This window comes from Glandiceps talaboti, chromosome 11, assembly GCF_964340395.1.
Source record: "Glandiceps talaboti chromosome 11, keGlaTala1.1, whole genome shotgun sequence".
Taxonomy (NCBI): domain Eukaryota; kingdom Metazoa; phylum Hemichordata; class Enteropneusta; family Spengelidae; genus Glandiceps; species Glandiceps talaboti.
In genome coordinates, this window is record NC_135559.1 from 291,003 (window position 1) to 306,157 (window position 15,155).

The window sequence follows — 15,155 nt, forward strand, 5'->3', positions numbered from 1 at the left end:
TGTAACAACTTTACTCAATCTCAATAAATCTACGAAATAGTTTTGGAAGTGTGAAATAGAGCTGCATCACTTGTTAGCATGAAGTTGGTACACATATTTACTAATTTTGCTATGTTATCTCAATCATTTAGTACTGTCTACATTTCTGATATGTTTTGTTTCATGTATGTATGTATGTATGTATGTATGTATGTATGTATGTATGTATGTATGTATGTATGTATGCGATCATTGGACATTTTGTATTGCTTTATTATGCTAAATATGAAATAAACTTCATCATCAACAAAGTCTTTAAAAGATAAAACTGACAAATACATCTGTACATGTAAATAAACAGAGTTGTTGTAACTTAGAAAAGTAATATATACAAGAGCACTTTTGACTGTGAGAAAAACTCAGTGGACAAACTTTCATGTATCTGTACAACTGACTTTGTAAATGTTCCTTATGGAAAATGATATAGACTTGTGTAACAGAAGACACTAAGCACATTGACCTAACTCTACTCAAAGAGACTGAAGAGTTATTGCTGTATACATTTAATAAATTGTTATGATGATGGACATAAAGAGTGCCAACTATTAGAAGTCTTTCAGTTTAACTCTATTTAAGTCATTATTATCAGTATTTTTAATGGGGGTGGTAGGCAGGTAAAATCTATCAGAGTTCCTGTATGAAAAACTATGTAACTTTTACTCCTTTCTGTTACCAGGGTTACCAACAAAGACACTGATTACTAGCAACAAAGCTATGCTCCTACAATACAACCGAAATCAAAACGGCAAAAAGAATATTAACATAGATGTCTGAATAAAACATTGCTTGCTTACTGTCTAAAATTTACTGTCCAAACTTGAGTTGGTTTATTGCATAGATTGTACGTATAGAAACATGATGTAGGTCTATTTCACCATTGTCTTCACTATTCCTGAAGAAGTCAACACCAACATACTACATTGATTCTTTTAGTAACCTTGTCCTTTGAGATAATCACCAAGGCTTCCAACAACTTTGTTTGCAGTTCCTGCTGGTGTTGCTGTTGCATATATACCAATTATAACAGCTGTGAAAGAGATAATAAAAGGTCTCATATAGCATCCCTTATTTTATGGCCAATAGTTCACTGAAAATCTTCATGAGAAAATAAAAACAACACCTATGGTGCTGTAGCACAACTGTATTTGGATGTTGCTATAAGTGGGGTCTTGTTGCTAGGTATATTTGCATACAATTTTTGAATTTTTATTCACTTACTTACCTACCCACCCGTTATCTTTATAATATGTATCATTTCATTGTTGCTAAGGGTGAGGTCATGGTTGCTAGGGCCAACTGTGTCAAAATGTTTTGAATAACTGATGCAATCATTTTCATTTGAACAATTTTCCATGTACATGCTCTAACTAATGTCCACACCAAGGCAATCGGTTGGGTGGTTTTTGACTTTAAGTCATACACACAGACATTTCACCATGCCTATAGCACACTGAACCAGTTCAGTTGCACTAAATACTAAATATGATACAGGGGTGAACAAATCCACTGGTCCTGGGTCCGGGACTAGCGATTCTTTTGGGTGGACCACACAAATTTTACCTTGTCTGGTCCGTCGGACCAGTAACTTACTGTTAATAACTATGTTAAAAAGTTGTCTGAATACACAGATTCATAGGTAAGATTTAATGTTTCACATTAGCGGGACCTGGGACCACTAATTCTTTCAGCAGGACCACTGGATTCTTTAAGACACTGGTCCAGAGACCACAAGTTCACAAAATGATTTGAAATGAAATGATTCTGTGATATTATTCATGATTGATGTAGCCACACCTCCAGAAGTCATTATCAAACACTTGTATGTTACATTTACATAAAATCATATGTAAATGACATGTAAATTATTGCATGTCAGCTTCATGTGTTGCTTGCACTTAGCATAATGCGTGTACATTTACACGAGTCATGTGAATAATGAGAGTCTTGGGACTACACTGTCAATGTCATCAACCAGACTACTGGATGAGAATTTCAAACCATTACTATCAGCTTTGGAAATTAAGTTATGACAAGCAGAGAATACAAGGCTATGAGGTATGACCAGCTAACTATGTATCTCAACAGTGCAGTGAATACAAGGCTATGAGGTATGACCAGCTAACTATGTATCTCAACAGTGCAGTGAATACAAGGCTATGAGGTATGACCAGCTAACTATATATCTCAACAGTGCAGAGAATACAAGGCTATGAGGTATGACCAGCTAACTATGTATCTCAACAGTGCAGTGAATACAAGGCTATGAGGTATGACCAGCTAACTATGTATCTCAACAGTGCAGAGAATACAAGGCTATGAGGTATGACAAGCTAACTATGTATTTCAACAGTGCAGAGAATACAAGGCTATGAGGTACGACCAGCTAACTATGTATCTCAACAGTGCAGTGAATACAAGGCTATGAGGTACGACCAGCTAACTATGTATCTCAACAGTGCAGAGAATACAAGGCTATGAGGTATGACAAGCTAACTATGTATTTCAACAGTGCAGAGAATACAAGGCTATGAGGTACGACCAGCTAACTATGTATCTCAACAGTGCAGTGAATACAAGGCTATGAGGTATGACCAGCTAACTATGTATCTCAACAGTGCAGAGAATACAAGGCTATGAGGTATGACCAGCTAATGATGTATCTCAACAGTGCAGAGAATACAAGGCTATGAGGTATGACCAGCTAATGATGTATCTCAACAGTGCAGAGAATACAAGGCTATGAGCTGAGGTATGACCAGCTAATGATGTATCTCAATAGTGCAGAGAATACAAGGCTATGAGGTATGACCAGCTAACTATGTATCTCAACAGTGCAGAGAATACAAGGCTATGAGGTATGACCAGCTAACTATGTATCTCAACAGTGCAGAGAATACAAGGCTATGAGGTATGACCAGCTAACTATATATCTCAATAGTGCAGAGAATACAAGGCTATGAGGTATGACCAGCTAACTATGTATCTCAACAGTGCAGAGAATACAAGGCTATGAGGTATGACCAGCTAATGATGTATCTCAATAGTGCAGAGAATACAAGGCTATGAGGTATGACCAGCTAACTATGTATCTCAACAGTGCAGAGAATACAAGGCTATGAGGTATGACCAGCTAACTATGTATCTCAACAGTGCAGTGAATACAAGGCTATGAGGTATGACCAGCTAACTATATATCTCAACAGTGCAGAGAATACAAGGCTATGAGGTATGACCAGCTAATGATGTATCTCAATAGTGCAGAGAATACAAGGCTATGAGGTATGACCAGCTAACTATGTATCTCAACAGTGCAGAGAATACAAGGCTATGAGGTATGACCAGCTAACTATGTATCTCAACAGTGCAGAAAATACAAGGCTATGAGGTATGACCAGCTAACTATGTATCTCAACAGTGCAGTGAATACAAGGCTATGAGGTGTGACCAGCTAATGATGTATCTCAACAGTCCAGAGAATACAAGGCTATGAGGTATGACCAGCTAACTATGTATCTCAACAGTGCAGTGAATACAAGGCTATGAGGTATGACCAGCTAACTATGTATCTCAACAGTGCAGTGAATACAAGGCTATGAGGTATGACCAGCTAACTATGTATCTCAACAGTGCAGTGAATACAAGGCTATGAGGTACGACCAGCTAACTATGTATCTCAACAGTGCAGTGAATACAAGGCTATGAGGTATGACCAGCTAACTATGTATCTCAACAGTGCAGTGAATACAAGGCTATGAGGTATGACCAGCTAACTATGTATCTCAACAGTGCAGTGAACAGGCTAGCTGATGCATGAATTATATAAGGCGAGATTAGATAGTTTCCAACCAAACAGGTCAGTTCAATGGGTTGAAGAGAGCTAAGAGGTATAACGAGCCAGCAATGTATCTCAACAGTGCAGTGAACAGGCTAGCTGATGCATGAATTATATAAGGCGAGATTAGATAGTTTCCAACCAAACAGGTCAGTTCAATGGGTTGAGGAGAGCTAGGAGGTATAACGAGGAGCCAGCAATGTATCTCAACAGTGCAGTGAACAGGCTAGCTGATGCATGAATTATATAAGGCTACATTAGATAGTTTTCAATCAAATAGGCCAACTCAGCCCAACAGCCAAGTCCAGGTTTTAGGATATGCCGATACAACCATGTAAACATTGACATTGAGTCCTACATGTAGCTCAAAACAATTATTTTAACTTATATTTCATAGACTGTACGAACAACTTATTGCTTCCAATTTTTGGTTACAGATCTTTGTAGACTTACTTTTAGCTGTTTTAATTATACAAGCACCTTCTTCACCTCCTCTCTTAGCATAAATAGATTCAGGATCAGATCGGAGATATGTGAACTTTGCACCACCAAGTTTAACACCACCAGCTTGAAGTGCACTTGGATCACCTTTGAAAGCTTTCACTAAGTTTTCAACTTCTTGTGTTGTACACTGTAGATAAAACAACATAACAATTAAAGGACTCTGAGAAAATAAATGATATGATTTGAAAATGACTGACTAGATTGCATGCTGTTTTACAACTTTGTGTTGTGACTTGCAACACTGATTTTGAGTACATTTGTGGTTGCCAGAAAACATTTAATAATACTTAATAAAACATAGAGATATTTGTTTCTTTTGTCAAAGTTGTTCTGCTTATTCAACTAATGAACATATAGAGTCACAGCACACTACCTCTATCATGTAATCGCAGCTGTGTGACATGTCATAACATGCTCTAGAATGATTTGCTTGAAATGATAATTAAATATATCCATAATTAATGCACAATTTCACACATTTCATGTGTGAAAACGACTATGTGTGAGAAATTTACAAATTAAACTCAATTGTTATAATATACATTTTCAATATTTGATTTGGACAAAAACATACTAGAGTGGCAATTAAGGTTTTGGCTTACAAAGATAGACACAAACTAAAACTACTCATGGCTGATTAGGACAAGTATAAAGTTGGCGTCAGATTCAGATTCAGATTCAGGTAGCGCGTCATATTGAGTGTCAGATAGCCTCAGATCCAAAGACACCCGACGGACTCAATCAAAAACCTGAAATAATACCGTTGACAGGGAAATACTCCGCTTCACAACCTTTTGATGGAAGGAGGAATGTCTCTGCTTGCACTATTTTTATTTGGGAAAAATACCTGAAATAGAGTTGAAATACTTACCACCGAGACATTGATAGCCCCATGTTCAGCCACTGTATGTTCGTTGGCTGATACATTTTGCCAATAATGTACAATGCATCAGTAAAGATGTCAGTAAAAATTTAAGTTTACATATGTAATATGTTGCCATTTTTAAAAATTTAAATCTAAAATTTAAAAATTGTGCAAGCAGAGACATTCCACCCTCCATCAAGAGGTTGTAATGCGGAATCTTTCCCTGTAATCTCAACGGTATTATTTCAGGTTTGATTGAGTCCGTCGAGCGTCTTCAGATCTGAGGCTATCTGACGCTCAATATGATGCTCAATATGACACTACCTGAATCTGAATCTGAATCTGATGCCAACGCCAACTTTATACTCGTCTGATTAGGCCATGCTAGATTACTCAAGTGGGTAGTAGCAGTGCCTTTCTGTTATGGATATAATCACCCTGTAATCAAGATAGTGTACACATCTGAAGTCCACAAATAGTCCAGTTGCCAGAGGTGGTTTTTGGGAATTAACCTTGCAATGTGAGTTATATATTAAATGTTTGTTTTCAGATTCCACCTCAGAAAGGTGTCCTGATAACATATCTGATGGGTGCCACTGGCGCACCCTTGGGCATTTTGTTATATCACAAGAAAACCAAAATGCCATGTATTGCTATGGGTAAATATGGGCTTTCGGTAGGCTTAATACTTAATGCCTATAAAACAATGCAAATGTTACTTAAAAGTCATTCAAATCTTACATAGTGTATTTAATGAATTATCAGCCAATCACAAAAATATTTCAAAAGTTTTAAATGTAAAAAATATCATAAGTAGGTCAAAGATCAACAAAATGACATCATTTTGAGTTCTTATAGCTTAATAATGAGTGTTTTCTGTGTATTTTGTGGGTACATACATGTATCATTCAGATCTTAGTGAGCTGAAACCTCAATTGCCGCTGTTGTTTCAACAGTGGCATTATTTATCTTCCACTAGCTGAACTGGAAATAGAGGAACAGTAAGCATGAAATCAGTACAGTGGCTAGAAGATAACTAAACTTAAACAAAAAGCCAAAATTTACAACAATCGGCTAAAATGTTGAATGACTTTTCACACAACGCATCATCGCTAACATAGAGTATGGTAACACTACTGTGGAAACCAAGCTTTCAGCTTACTGAGATTGATACAAACTGAAACTATTGTATTGTTATTCAGAAACCAAGGGACACAAACTGAAATTAATGATGTTTGGAAACCAAGCTTTCAGCTTACTGAGATTGATACAAACTGAAACTATTGTTATTCAGAAACCAAGGGACACAAACTGAAATTAACGATGTTTGGAAACCAAGCTTTCAGCTAACTGACATGGACATCAACTAAATGTTACCGGTAGATGTGGTAAATTACACATTGTCAAGTGGGTGATAGTGGTGCCTAAAAAGAGTGAAAACACTGGCAATTCCCTAAAATGTACAAGGCAAGATCATGGAAGTGATCAGAAATACCCTCCTACTCTGGTAGCTGTCACATTAAATTGTTGAAATAGTTCTTTCATGTGGGAATTCAAGATTTGAGTTGTAGTTTATCATAAACACAATTTTTAAACATCTCTCAAAAGGCTTAAATTATTGCCAAGATCTTAACAGAAAGTTCAGTTCACACGTAAATACAGAAGGCTTCATACTTGCAGGCATAAACACCATCTGTTCAGTATAACAATATAGCTGACATTTTGCAATCATTCAACATAAAATTTGCCAGGGATGTGCATATGTTTGTTTTACCAGAGACATGGGATGGCAACACAAGCAAATAAAATCATTAATATGCAAACCACTGCATGCAATGTTATAAGTCCTTGAAATGTGAATTGATACCAGGGTCTCTATATTGTGTTTAGTAGTGAACACTGATCATGTAGAACAAAGTAGTAAGTATAGTAATGAATCAGCTTACAAATTTAAATGTTTTAAAATATTGGTAATTTGGAATTTAAGAAATTTAAAATATGAAACAAAATAAATAGATTTGCTGACACTTCAGAGTACCCCTGAATCCATGTATTTATTTTTGGGCATGACACTTTCCACTATGTAAGAAATATACACATGACATACTTATCAAGGTAAATACTATAGTAATAAATATATTTTCAGTAATTTAGTAAGCTTTTTTTTCTTCAGCTAATTGAAATCTGAAACAGTATAAACATCACATAGGAACACAGTTACACTGTAATGTGTTACAAGTAATAAAAACAAAATACCAAACTGTCATTAAAAGCTATTTGCTGTTCTCCGTGAACCCTTGGATAAAATTCTCTTCAGTATTTGCTTAAAACAAAAAGAAAAAGTCTGGTAAATAATTTCCAACACTGTCACATGTTTATATTTTTACTTCTACTTTTTACAACACAACCTAGACTGTCGACAGTCGTTCATGCCTTTTTTGCTACGTTTCATCTAAAACAAAGTCGTCGCCTTGCTCCATAGCACTGAATACTAACACGTACTGATAGGAACAGCGAGTGCCAAAGGTACGTGTCTTCGGCACTTGCTGTTGCTATCAGTACACGGTTATAGGATTGGACCAGATTGGAGCAAGGCAGCGACTTTAGTTTAGATAAAACGTAGCAAACAAAGGCACAAACGACTGTCTAAACACAACCCTATATACAATAAGCTTTCACTAAGTTTCAGTCATCAAAAACATACTGCAAACATATCAAGTAAAAGTATGTACATTGTTCATTATATGTATTTCTTAATCTTTATAATTTATGCTCCAAATATTGTTTATTGATTGCAGTATTGACATATACTGATAAGTCTTTATGACTGACATTTACAAAATTTGTACGAAATATTGATTGGTAGCAACTTTGGTATGCAGCGAGTCACAAAGTGCACTGACCTTTGACCTTCAAGTCTGACCTAGAGAATACATGAATGTCACTGCTTGGGGATAAGTTCTATCAGACGGTGGAGGGTCTACGGTTCTACAAACACGGTTTAAATATTGTGGCTGAGACAGGACCAATGGGGGTTTGTTTTATTCAAGTAATATGCAGTTACATTAATTTATTAATATAATACATAATGGTTCTTAATAAAGCATACTCGCCTACTGGTCTCTAGGAAATATGGTGAACATAGTGGGGCAATATTAATAAAAGATTTGTTGTTGTTGAAAGTATTATAAGGTAACAGTGTATTTATTGAGATATGATATTACAACAATGTCCTTAATATAATAACTGTGCTTGGGAGATTACATAGTCTGACACTGCAGCTGTGTTTTTTATTTACCATATTACTGATTAATATCGGCATGATAAAATACACACATTGACGACACTTGCTATTAAGATTTTACCAAGCCTGGCTGACAACTTTGCATTCCAGTGAGGTTTTCATTTGAATTTACTCATGAAATGCACAAATTGACCTTGAGGTTTGACCCTGTGAAATGTCTACGTCCTTATTGTGACAAATAATACTAAAGACAAGGTTGTTTCTCAACATGCATGAGGGTGGATGTGTAACAGTTTCTCTGGTGTCAGTGTTTCCAATTCAACCCAAAAATTCAAATCACAGGCCCAAACCAAGTTTATGTATAAGCCTTTTACTGGACTCAAGTGAAAATACTTGCATAAAATCTCAATTAATTAAACTAATGTTGATGCATGGCTTCTTAAGTTCTATGACATGACAATTGTCTTCTGACATTGTTAGAACAGATGTTTGCATAGTAGGAATTTCCTTAACAACATTTTTGTATAATAAATTACATCATGAGATCATTTAAAAAGTTATAATCTTAAATAAAACCAGTTTGAGTTCAGTCAATTACAAAATGATAATTAATTACGCTTCTGTAAATTTAATAGCTTTTAAATATGCAGCTAAAATTAATGTGTAAACTAAGATTGTACCTCTTTTAATAATATTGGGTATATTTCTACATAAATGGATCATCTTATTACATCTTACTTCAAGGGTATTTCATGAGTCATACATCATAATTTGGAAGGCTATATAGGAAGGGTTTGTGTAAAGTGGTGACATATTAACAGTATAGTTATTTACTTGGTTTACTTAATAATTTGATGTCTTCATGAGTACACAATATATGTAAATTGTTGTCTGTGTAGACATGCAAATCACATGGGTAGTTTTAGCAAGACAGATTTTAATCAATTCACCAATTTACTTTAATATATATAAATCATTGTGGAAAACCACTTTTTGTTGAAGCCAATGTTTAACTCATTGATTTGATGAAATGTTAACTTTTATGATGTATTGTAAATAAATAAATTCATGATTTATTTGGTTCCAACTCACTGATTATTGATTTTTTATTCATTAAAGGTTTACATAAATCAGGAAGACCTGGCCACCTATAAACAAGGACCCCATGGGTTGAATGTTAAATGCAAGAGGAAACCTGCCTTGTTTGGGCAAGTCAAACTGAACAGCACTTTCCTAAAAACATAGCAAATTTAATCAAACCCAGATCTGACAGGACAGGAACCCCAACAGCAGTGTTATTAGGTTTGTGGTATAACCACTTAGCCACAGACAATTGTTAGGCCAAAGGGCCAAAGAAAAAAAGTTGTTTGGTTCCAGTTACCCCATCCCACCTAGTTTTTCACGCCAATCCTAAACTTTTTTTTACGTATATGAGAAAAATAATAATATTTGCAAAAATCATGAAGTCTCGCAAGAAATAGTGGGTGCGGAAACTGCCATCAACTTAAAAAGACAATATAAAACTATTTCTCCAATCTGTAATGGCTGTACATCTAATAGGAATAAATAAACAACAGAGAACATTTGGAAAACAATGGAAAACCTGAACTAGACACTCACTCACACACACACACATGAAAAAAAAAAAATCAAAAAAAAAAATCTACCTACCCTTTTTTAAAATTGAATGTAATCGGAACCACACAATTTTTTTACGCCTTATAATTATGGAACATTATAAGTCCAGTGAACTAGTCAATCTAAACAGGTAGAATGAAATTTATCCATTTAATTAATCCCATCAATACAGAATTGTTATGTCTTGATCTGTCTGGCATGTTTACATTAACATGCAACAATATTCTATATTTTAGTCATGCCTACAGATAATTAGTACTCATACATGTAATGCAATATCAAATATATGCAATGAACCTTTGATACAGATAGTACAATATAATAGTAGTTTATATTTATTTGACCCAAAATTATGTTTTTATATAAAATTTAAGAAATTAATTAAGAAAATATAAGAATTTACATTTAACTTAAATTACCAAGTACCATACTTTCATATTCCAACATCTGCCTCCTTTTTATTTTGTCATGACATTAGTACATTTTTATTCGTTATTGGCAGAGTGGAGACTGATGGAATACTTGAATAACCAACAAACTGAAAACCCTGCTACAATAAAATTTCACATAAACGATTTTCCTATCATGAATATACATATGCAATTCTAATTTCCATTCCAATAAACATCCCCATATCATTAGCCCACTGTATCTAAAATTTTACTAACGTATGGTGGATTTGTGGTGAATGTACTGAAGGTATTAGTAATCCTGACTAGACAACTGTCATTAGGACCAGGATGTTCACCACTTCTTAATCACGACATGATTCATGGCTGAATAACCTAGTAATATATCAAGAATGATAGGCACGGATACAGGTCATTAAACAGAGGAATAGGAACAAAAACTGAAAATATGACACACCAGTCAAACATTCCCTTTATTTCCCCTACCAGGAAACTATAATGTATTCATTTATAATGCTATGCTTTTGTTGAGATATCACCTAAATGTGAACAGTAACACGATTTGATTATTTATCCATAATTCTCATGCCAATACTTTGAATACAACTTCCGTGATTTCATAGTTTTGAATGATATCATGAACACCAGAGCAGTTTGTCCTATAGTGAAAGCAGAGGAAAGTACAAAACATGTTTTGATGAGGAAGTGAGAATAAAGGTACATTGTACCTTACGCTGACCTGTAGGCTAACAATATTGTTTACAGAAAGATCTGGATTTTTCTTTAGAGACGAACAAAACAAATCATTGAAATCCTAAGGTCAAACTTTACATACCTGGTAATTTCAAACAGAACATCAAATTTAGTTGCTTTTCCACTTGAATTTACCACTTGAATACCACTACCCCCCCCCCCCCCCCTCTTTACGCTATACTCTCCTCTCCATATCACTTTACACTGAAACCATGACAACAGTGTGGTATGATAACAAATCATTGCCATATTTACATGTTTGCCAGGTACACTCAAGGTTTTTTTCTTCTGTTCCTTTTTGGAGTGACAAACAAGCCCCTAATCTTAAGTTAATGGTCTGCTGATGAGTCACAATACAATACTACAATAACAGTTATTGATTAAATGGTCCTTCAGGGACACTATGAATACAATGCGTAAACTTTAAGATATGGTTGGACACCACAACTATGTTAAATTAGGACTCAAAGAAACAAATGATGTATTTGTACAATTTTGAACATACCAAGAAACAGAAAACTGATGTGACAATATTCAAATTATGTCTGATCAAAGAAATGAAAACACATATAAACCATCTAACAAGTATTGCCCAATAACAGGGGGAATGTTCAGTGTTAGTGCAGGAGGAAATGAAAGTAGGGTCTGTGTTGATAAACTACTTTTACTGTTATTTTTTGGGTCATGATATTAGTAATCTTTGAAAATTTCTGATTTTCACACTATTTTGCTCAGACTCTAACAATAAGGTTGGCAGGGAAAACTAGGTAGGGTTGGTTATTGGATTGGAACCCCATTATTTTTATTTTGTTTTGTTTAATTAGCCTGAACCTATGTTTTAATTACAGGATACTTCATGAAGAGTTTGTACAGGTTTAGAAATCTTTGTACACTTCTATAGCATGTACAGTATAACCTTAGGTCTCAAACACCCACATCCACAATATTGCGGTTAAAAAACTGCACCCACTGCTGTCAGATCACAATGAACAGTTTAAGGTCACACAGTATGTATTGAGTATCTACTATCACTCCTCCACAGGACAATGCACAATCATATATTATACTCTCAATACATTATTCATCCACACCCATCATAGACAGTGGTCAATAATGCTGATGATGATGTATTGTCAAGTAAATTAGGTCACAAGTAAATAAACAGTAAAATGAGCTTTTCCAAAACGTCACGATGACAGACCAACCCATTTTTACACCCCCCCCCCCCTTTTTTTTTTGCAACATCCATGTTTTTGTGGACATCCCAGATAAGTATGTAGCCCCTTTCCATGGAAACCATTGCCATGAGACAAATATTTGAACATTTTCTGCAGGTGGTTTAAAATTCTGAAAACTGGGGCAAGTTACGATGAGATTGGTAGATTTTAAATGATTTTTTAAAAAGTTAACAACAGTTAAACAAATGTAATACATTCATTAGCCATAGCTCTCTTGTTGATGTTTTCCTTATTTCTGAACACATCTGACAAAAAGTTCTACTTGTATTGTAATTTGTTTTGAATGCTATTTATATAATGCACAGCTCAGTGACTTTAAAATTATCACACACACTTGATATTTGAAACAAATTGGTACAGAAAGTTTTGGGAAATCGTTTTTGTTCTGTTTCAGATTTTGAAAGCAGAGTGTCTGGGACTAGATTTTTTTACAGGTCATACCCGGGTACCCATTGCCTCGTGTTCCACTTTGGCGCGACTTCTGAAAAGCATGCCACTCGTTTAGAACAGGGTACGCTACACACCGCCAAGGTTCAGAGTACAAGTAATCAAAGATATTAAACAGTTTCAATATTATTACGACACGATGACTCATCCTACTTGCACTAATTACAGTTTAGAAAGAAAAGGTCCCCGAGCGAACAATTTTTCAGTCAAATTGTTTAGTGGACACGGTATTTTTCACATTTCGGCCATTTTGAATAACTGGGTTAACGGCACTAATGAAAATCGACGTGTAATCTTTCACTTGTGTGACACCACAGACAACACATACACACCGCTATCTTCGCCCACAATGTCCACTTCAAAACGCCAGCACAACAATAGAGAGTACAATGGCCATTCAAACGTGACATAATAACACCTGACCAGGGATGACCTTACAGTTCTGAAGTGGAGGGCATGCAGCCATTGCCAAGTTTCCGTCATTTGCAGAGGTTGTGTGTGGCGCGGTACTTACGTTGAAATTTGCACTCGTGCCCCACACTGCGAAGTTATCCAAGCTATGGATGGCAGCTCTAATGATATGGTTTGTACCAACGAGTGAGGAATCCACGTAAGACTGCCAACTCATGATTATTTTTTTCCTGCAAAAATATCAAACTAGCAGAAGACACGTGTAGTAATACCTGGGCGTCTGGAATAAAATGTCACGTGTAACTAGTTGATGAACGCGAGCTGACTTCGAATAGTTTCGCCAGGAGAAGTTATTGCAATTAGTTGTAGAAAAAATTCTTTCTTAAATCTCTTAGGGGGAAAAAAGAAAAAAAATATGCAAGGTAAAACATATGTGCTCTTAGGTGTATCTTTTTAAAACGTAGCACTATTTTCTATCCGCGGATATTTATACATCTTATTTCGCATTTGATTTGTCGTTAGAGGGGGGTTAGAATAATAAAGTGATGACGTTAACGATAAACAGTAATTTACTTAGTTTACTTATTAATTGATGACACGTTAATGAGTGAACAATATGTCTAAATCTTTATCTACGTAGACAGTTATATGCAAATGTTTATACCTCTTTTTGGGGGGTGTCAATGCTTCCCTCTCAGTAGCATTTGATGTCCAATATGTTTGAGTTTTCTCATAATGAAGTAACCATTTACAAGCAACAAAAATAAGACAAAAACGCTTTACCATGTGACAAATATTATAGCAAAACCAAAGAGCAAAAACGATTGAAAAAAAAATTATATTCATTCATTCATTCATTTTATTGCCAATTTTTAAAGTAAGTTACAATTACAAAATGACAGGAAATAAATAAACAGATTGGCAATTTGGAGTAAAAAAAATAGCTTTTCGCTAATCAAGTTTGCTCCACCTCAGAGTTCATATGCATCAATAACAATAAGGGCTACACAGAACTAGAAGAAAAAATATAATGGGAGAAAATTTCAAAAACGAGCTAACAATGCAAGAATATATAGAAATTTTCATACCTTTACCTTCACTTTTTTGGGAATTATCACAATAGCTGTACCATTCTGGCTTGTAACAAGATAACCAATTTCATGCAAGCTTTATGATGTTACGATAAGGGACAGTTTACAGAGAAATGGGTATTCTTCAAATTTATAAATCATAATCCAAAAAATTACATCGAAAGTAGGAAGCTGATAATTATGAAATCTTCCATCAAATCTAGAGCATTGATATTATGTAGTCACATAGTTTAGAATTCCAGCATTCCTGAAATGTTTGCTTTGCATCACTTGAAGCATCATTATAATTATATATAATCATACACATTCTGTTTATGGGGTGAGGGTGGGGGTTATTGTTAGTAGGATTTATTGATAACAAATTTTAGTATTGGCCTTAAACCTGCAATAGCTGTATTAACTGGGTATTAATTTTTTTTTTTTCAGCCACACAACCAACAATTAATTCACTGAAATTTGTTTTAAATACCTTAATTAGATATAGTGTATATATTAATAAGATATCTATTTCATCTAGACTGTGAGTGAAGGTATAAATCGTAACGATACTGTATAGGAACTAGACTACAAGTACTATACAGTTGAAATTGTGATTCATCAGGTGCGCTGATTTTGGGTGCGGACCAAAAATTTAATTTGATTAGATATATTGATACTATGTGTACTATACTGCTACACAAATT

At 34.9% G+C, this 15,155-nt stretch overlaps 1 protein-coding gene across 1 annotated transcript; it reads right to left on the reverse strand.

The window, feature by feature from the left end:
• Positions 1-262: 262 nt before the first annotated feature.
• On the reverse strand, positions 263-13,649 carry LOC144442464 (profilin-1B-like). The gene is made up of 3 exons (XM_078131824.1): positions 13,485-13,649; positions 4,325-4,502; positions 263-1,066 (listed from the first exon to the last, which is right to left on the reverse strand). Exons 1-3 carry the CDS (start codon positions 13,596-13,598, stop codon positions 969-971), a joined length of 390 nt encoding a protein of 129 aa, XP_077987950.1. The 5' UTR covers positions 13,599-13,649; the 3' UTR covers positions 263-968.
• Positions 13,650-15,155: the final 1,506 nt, after the last annotated feature.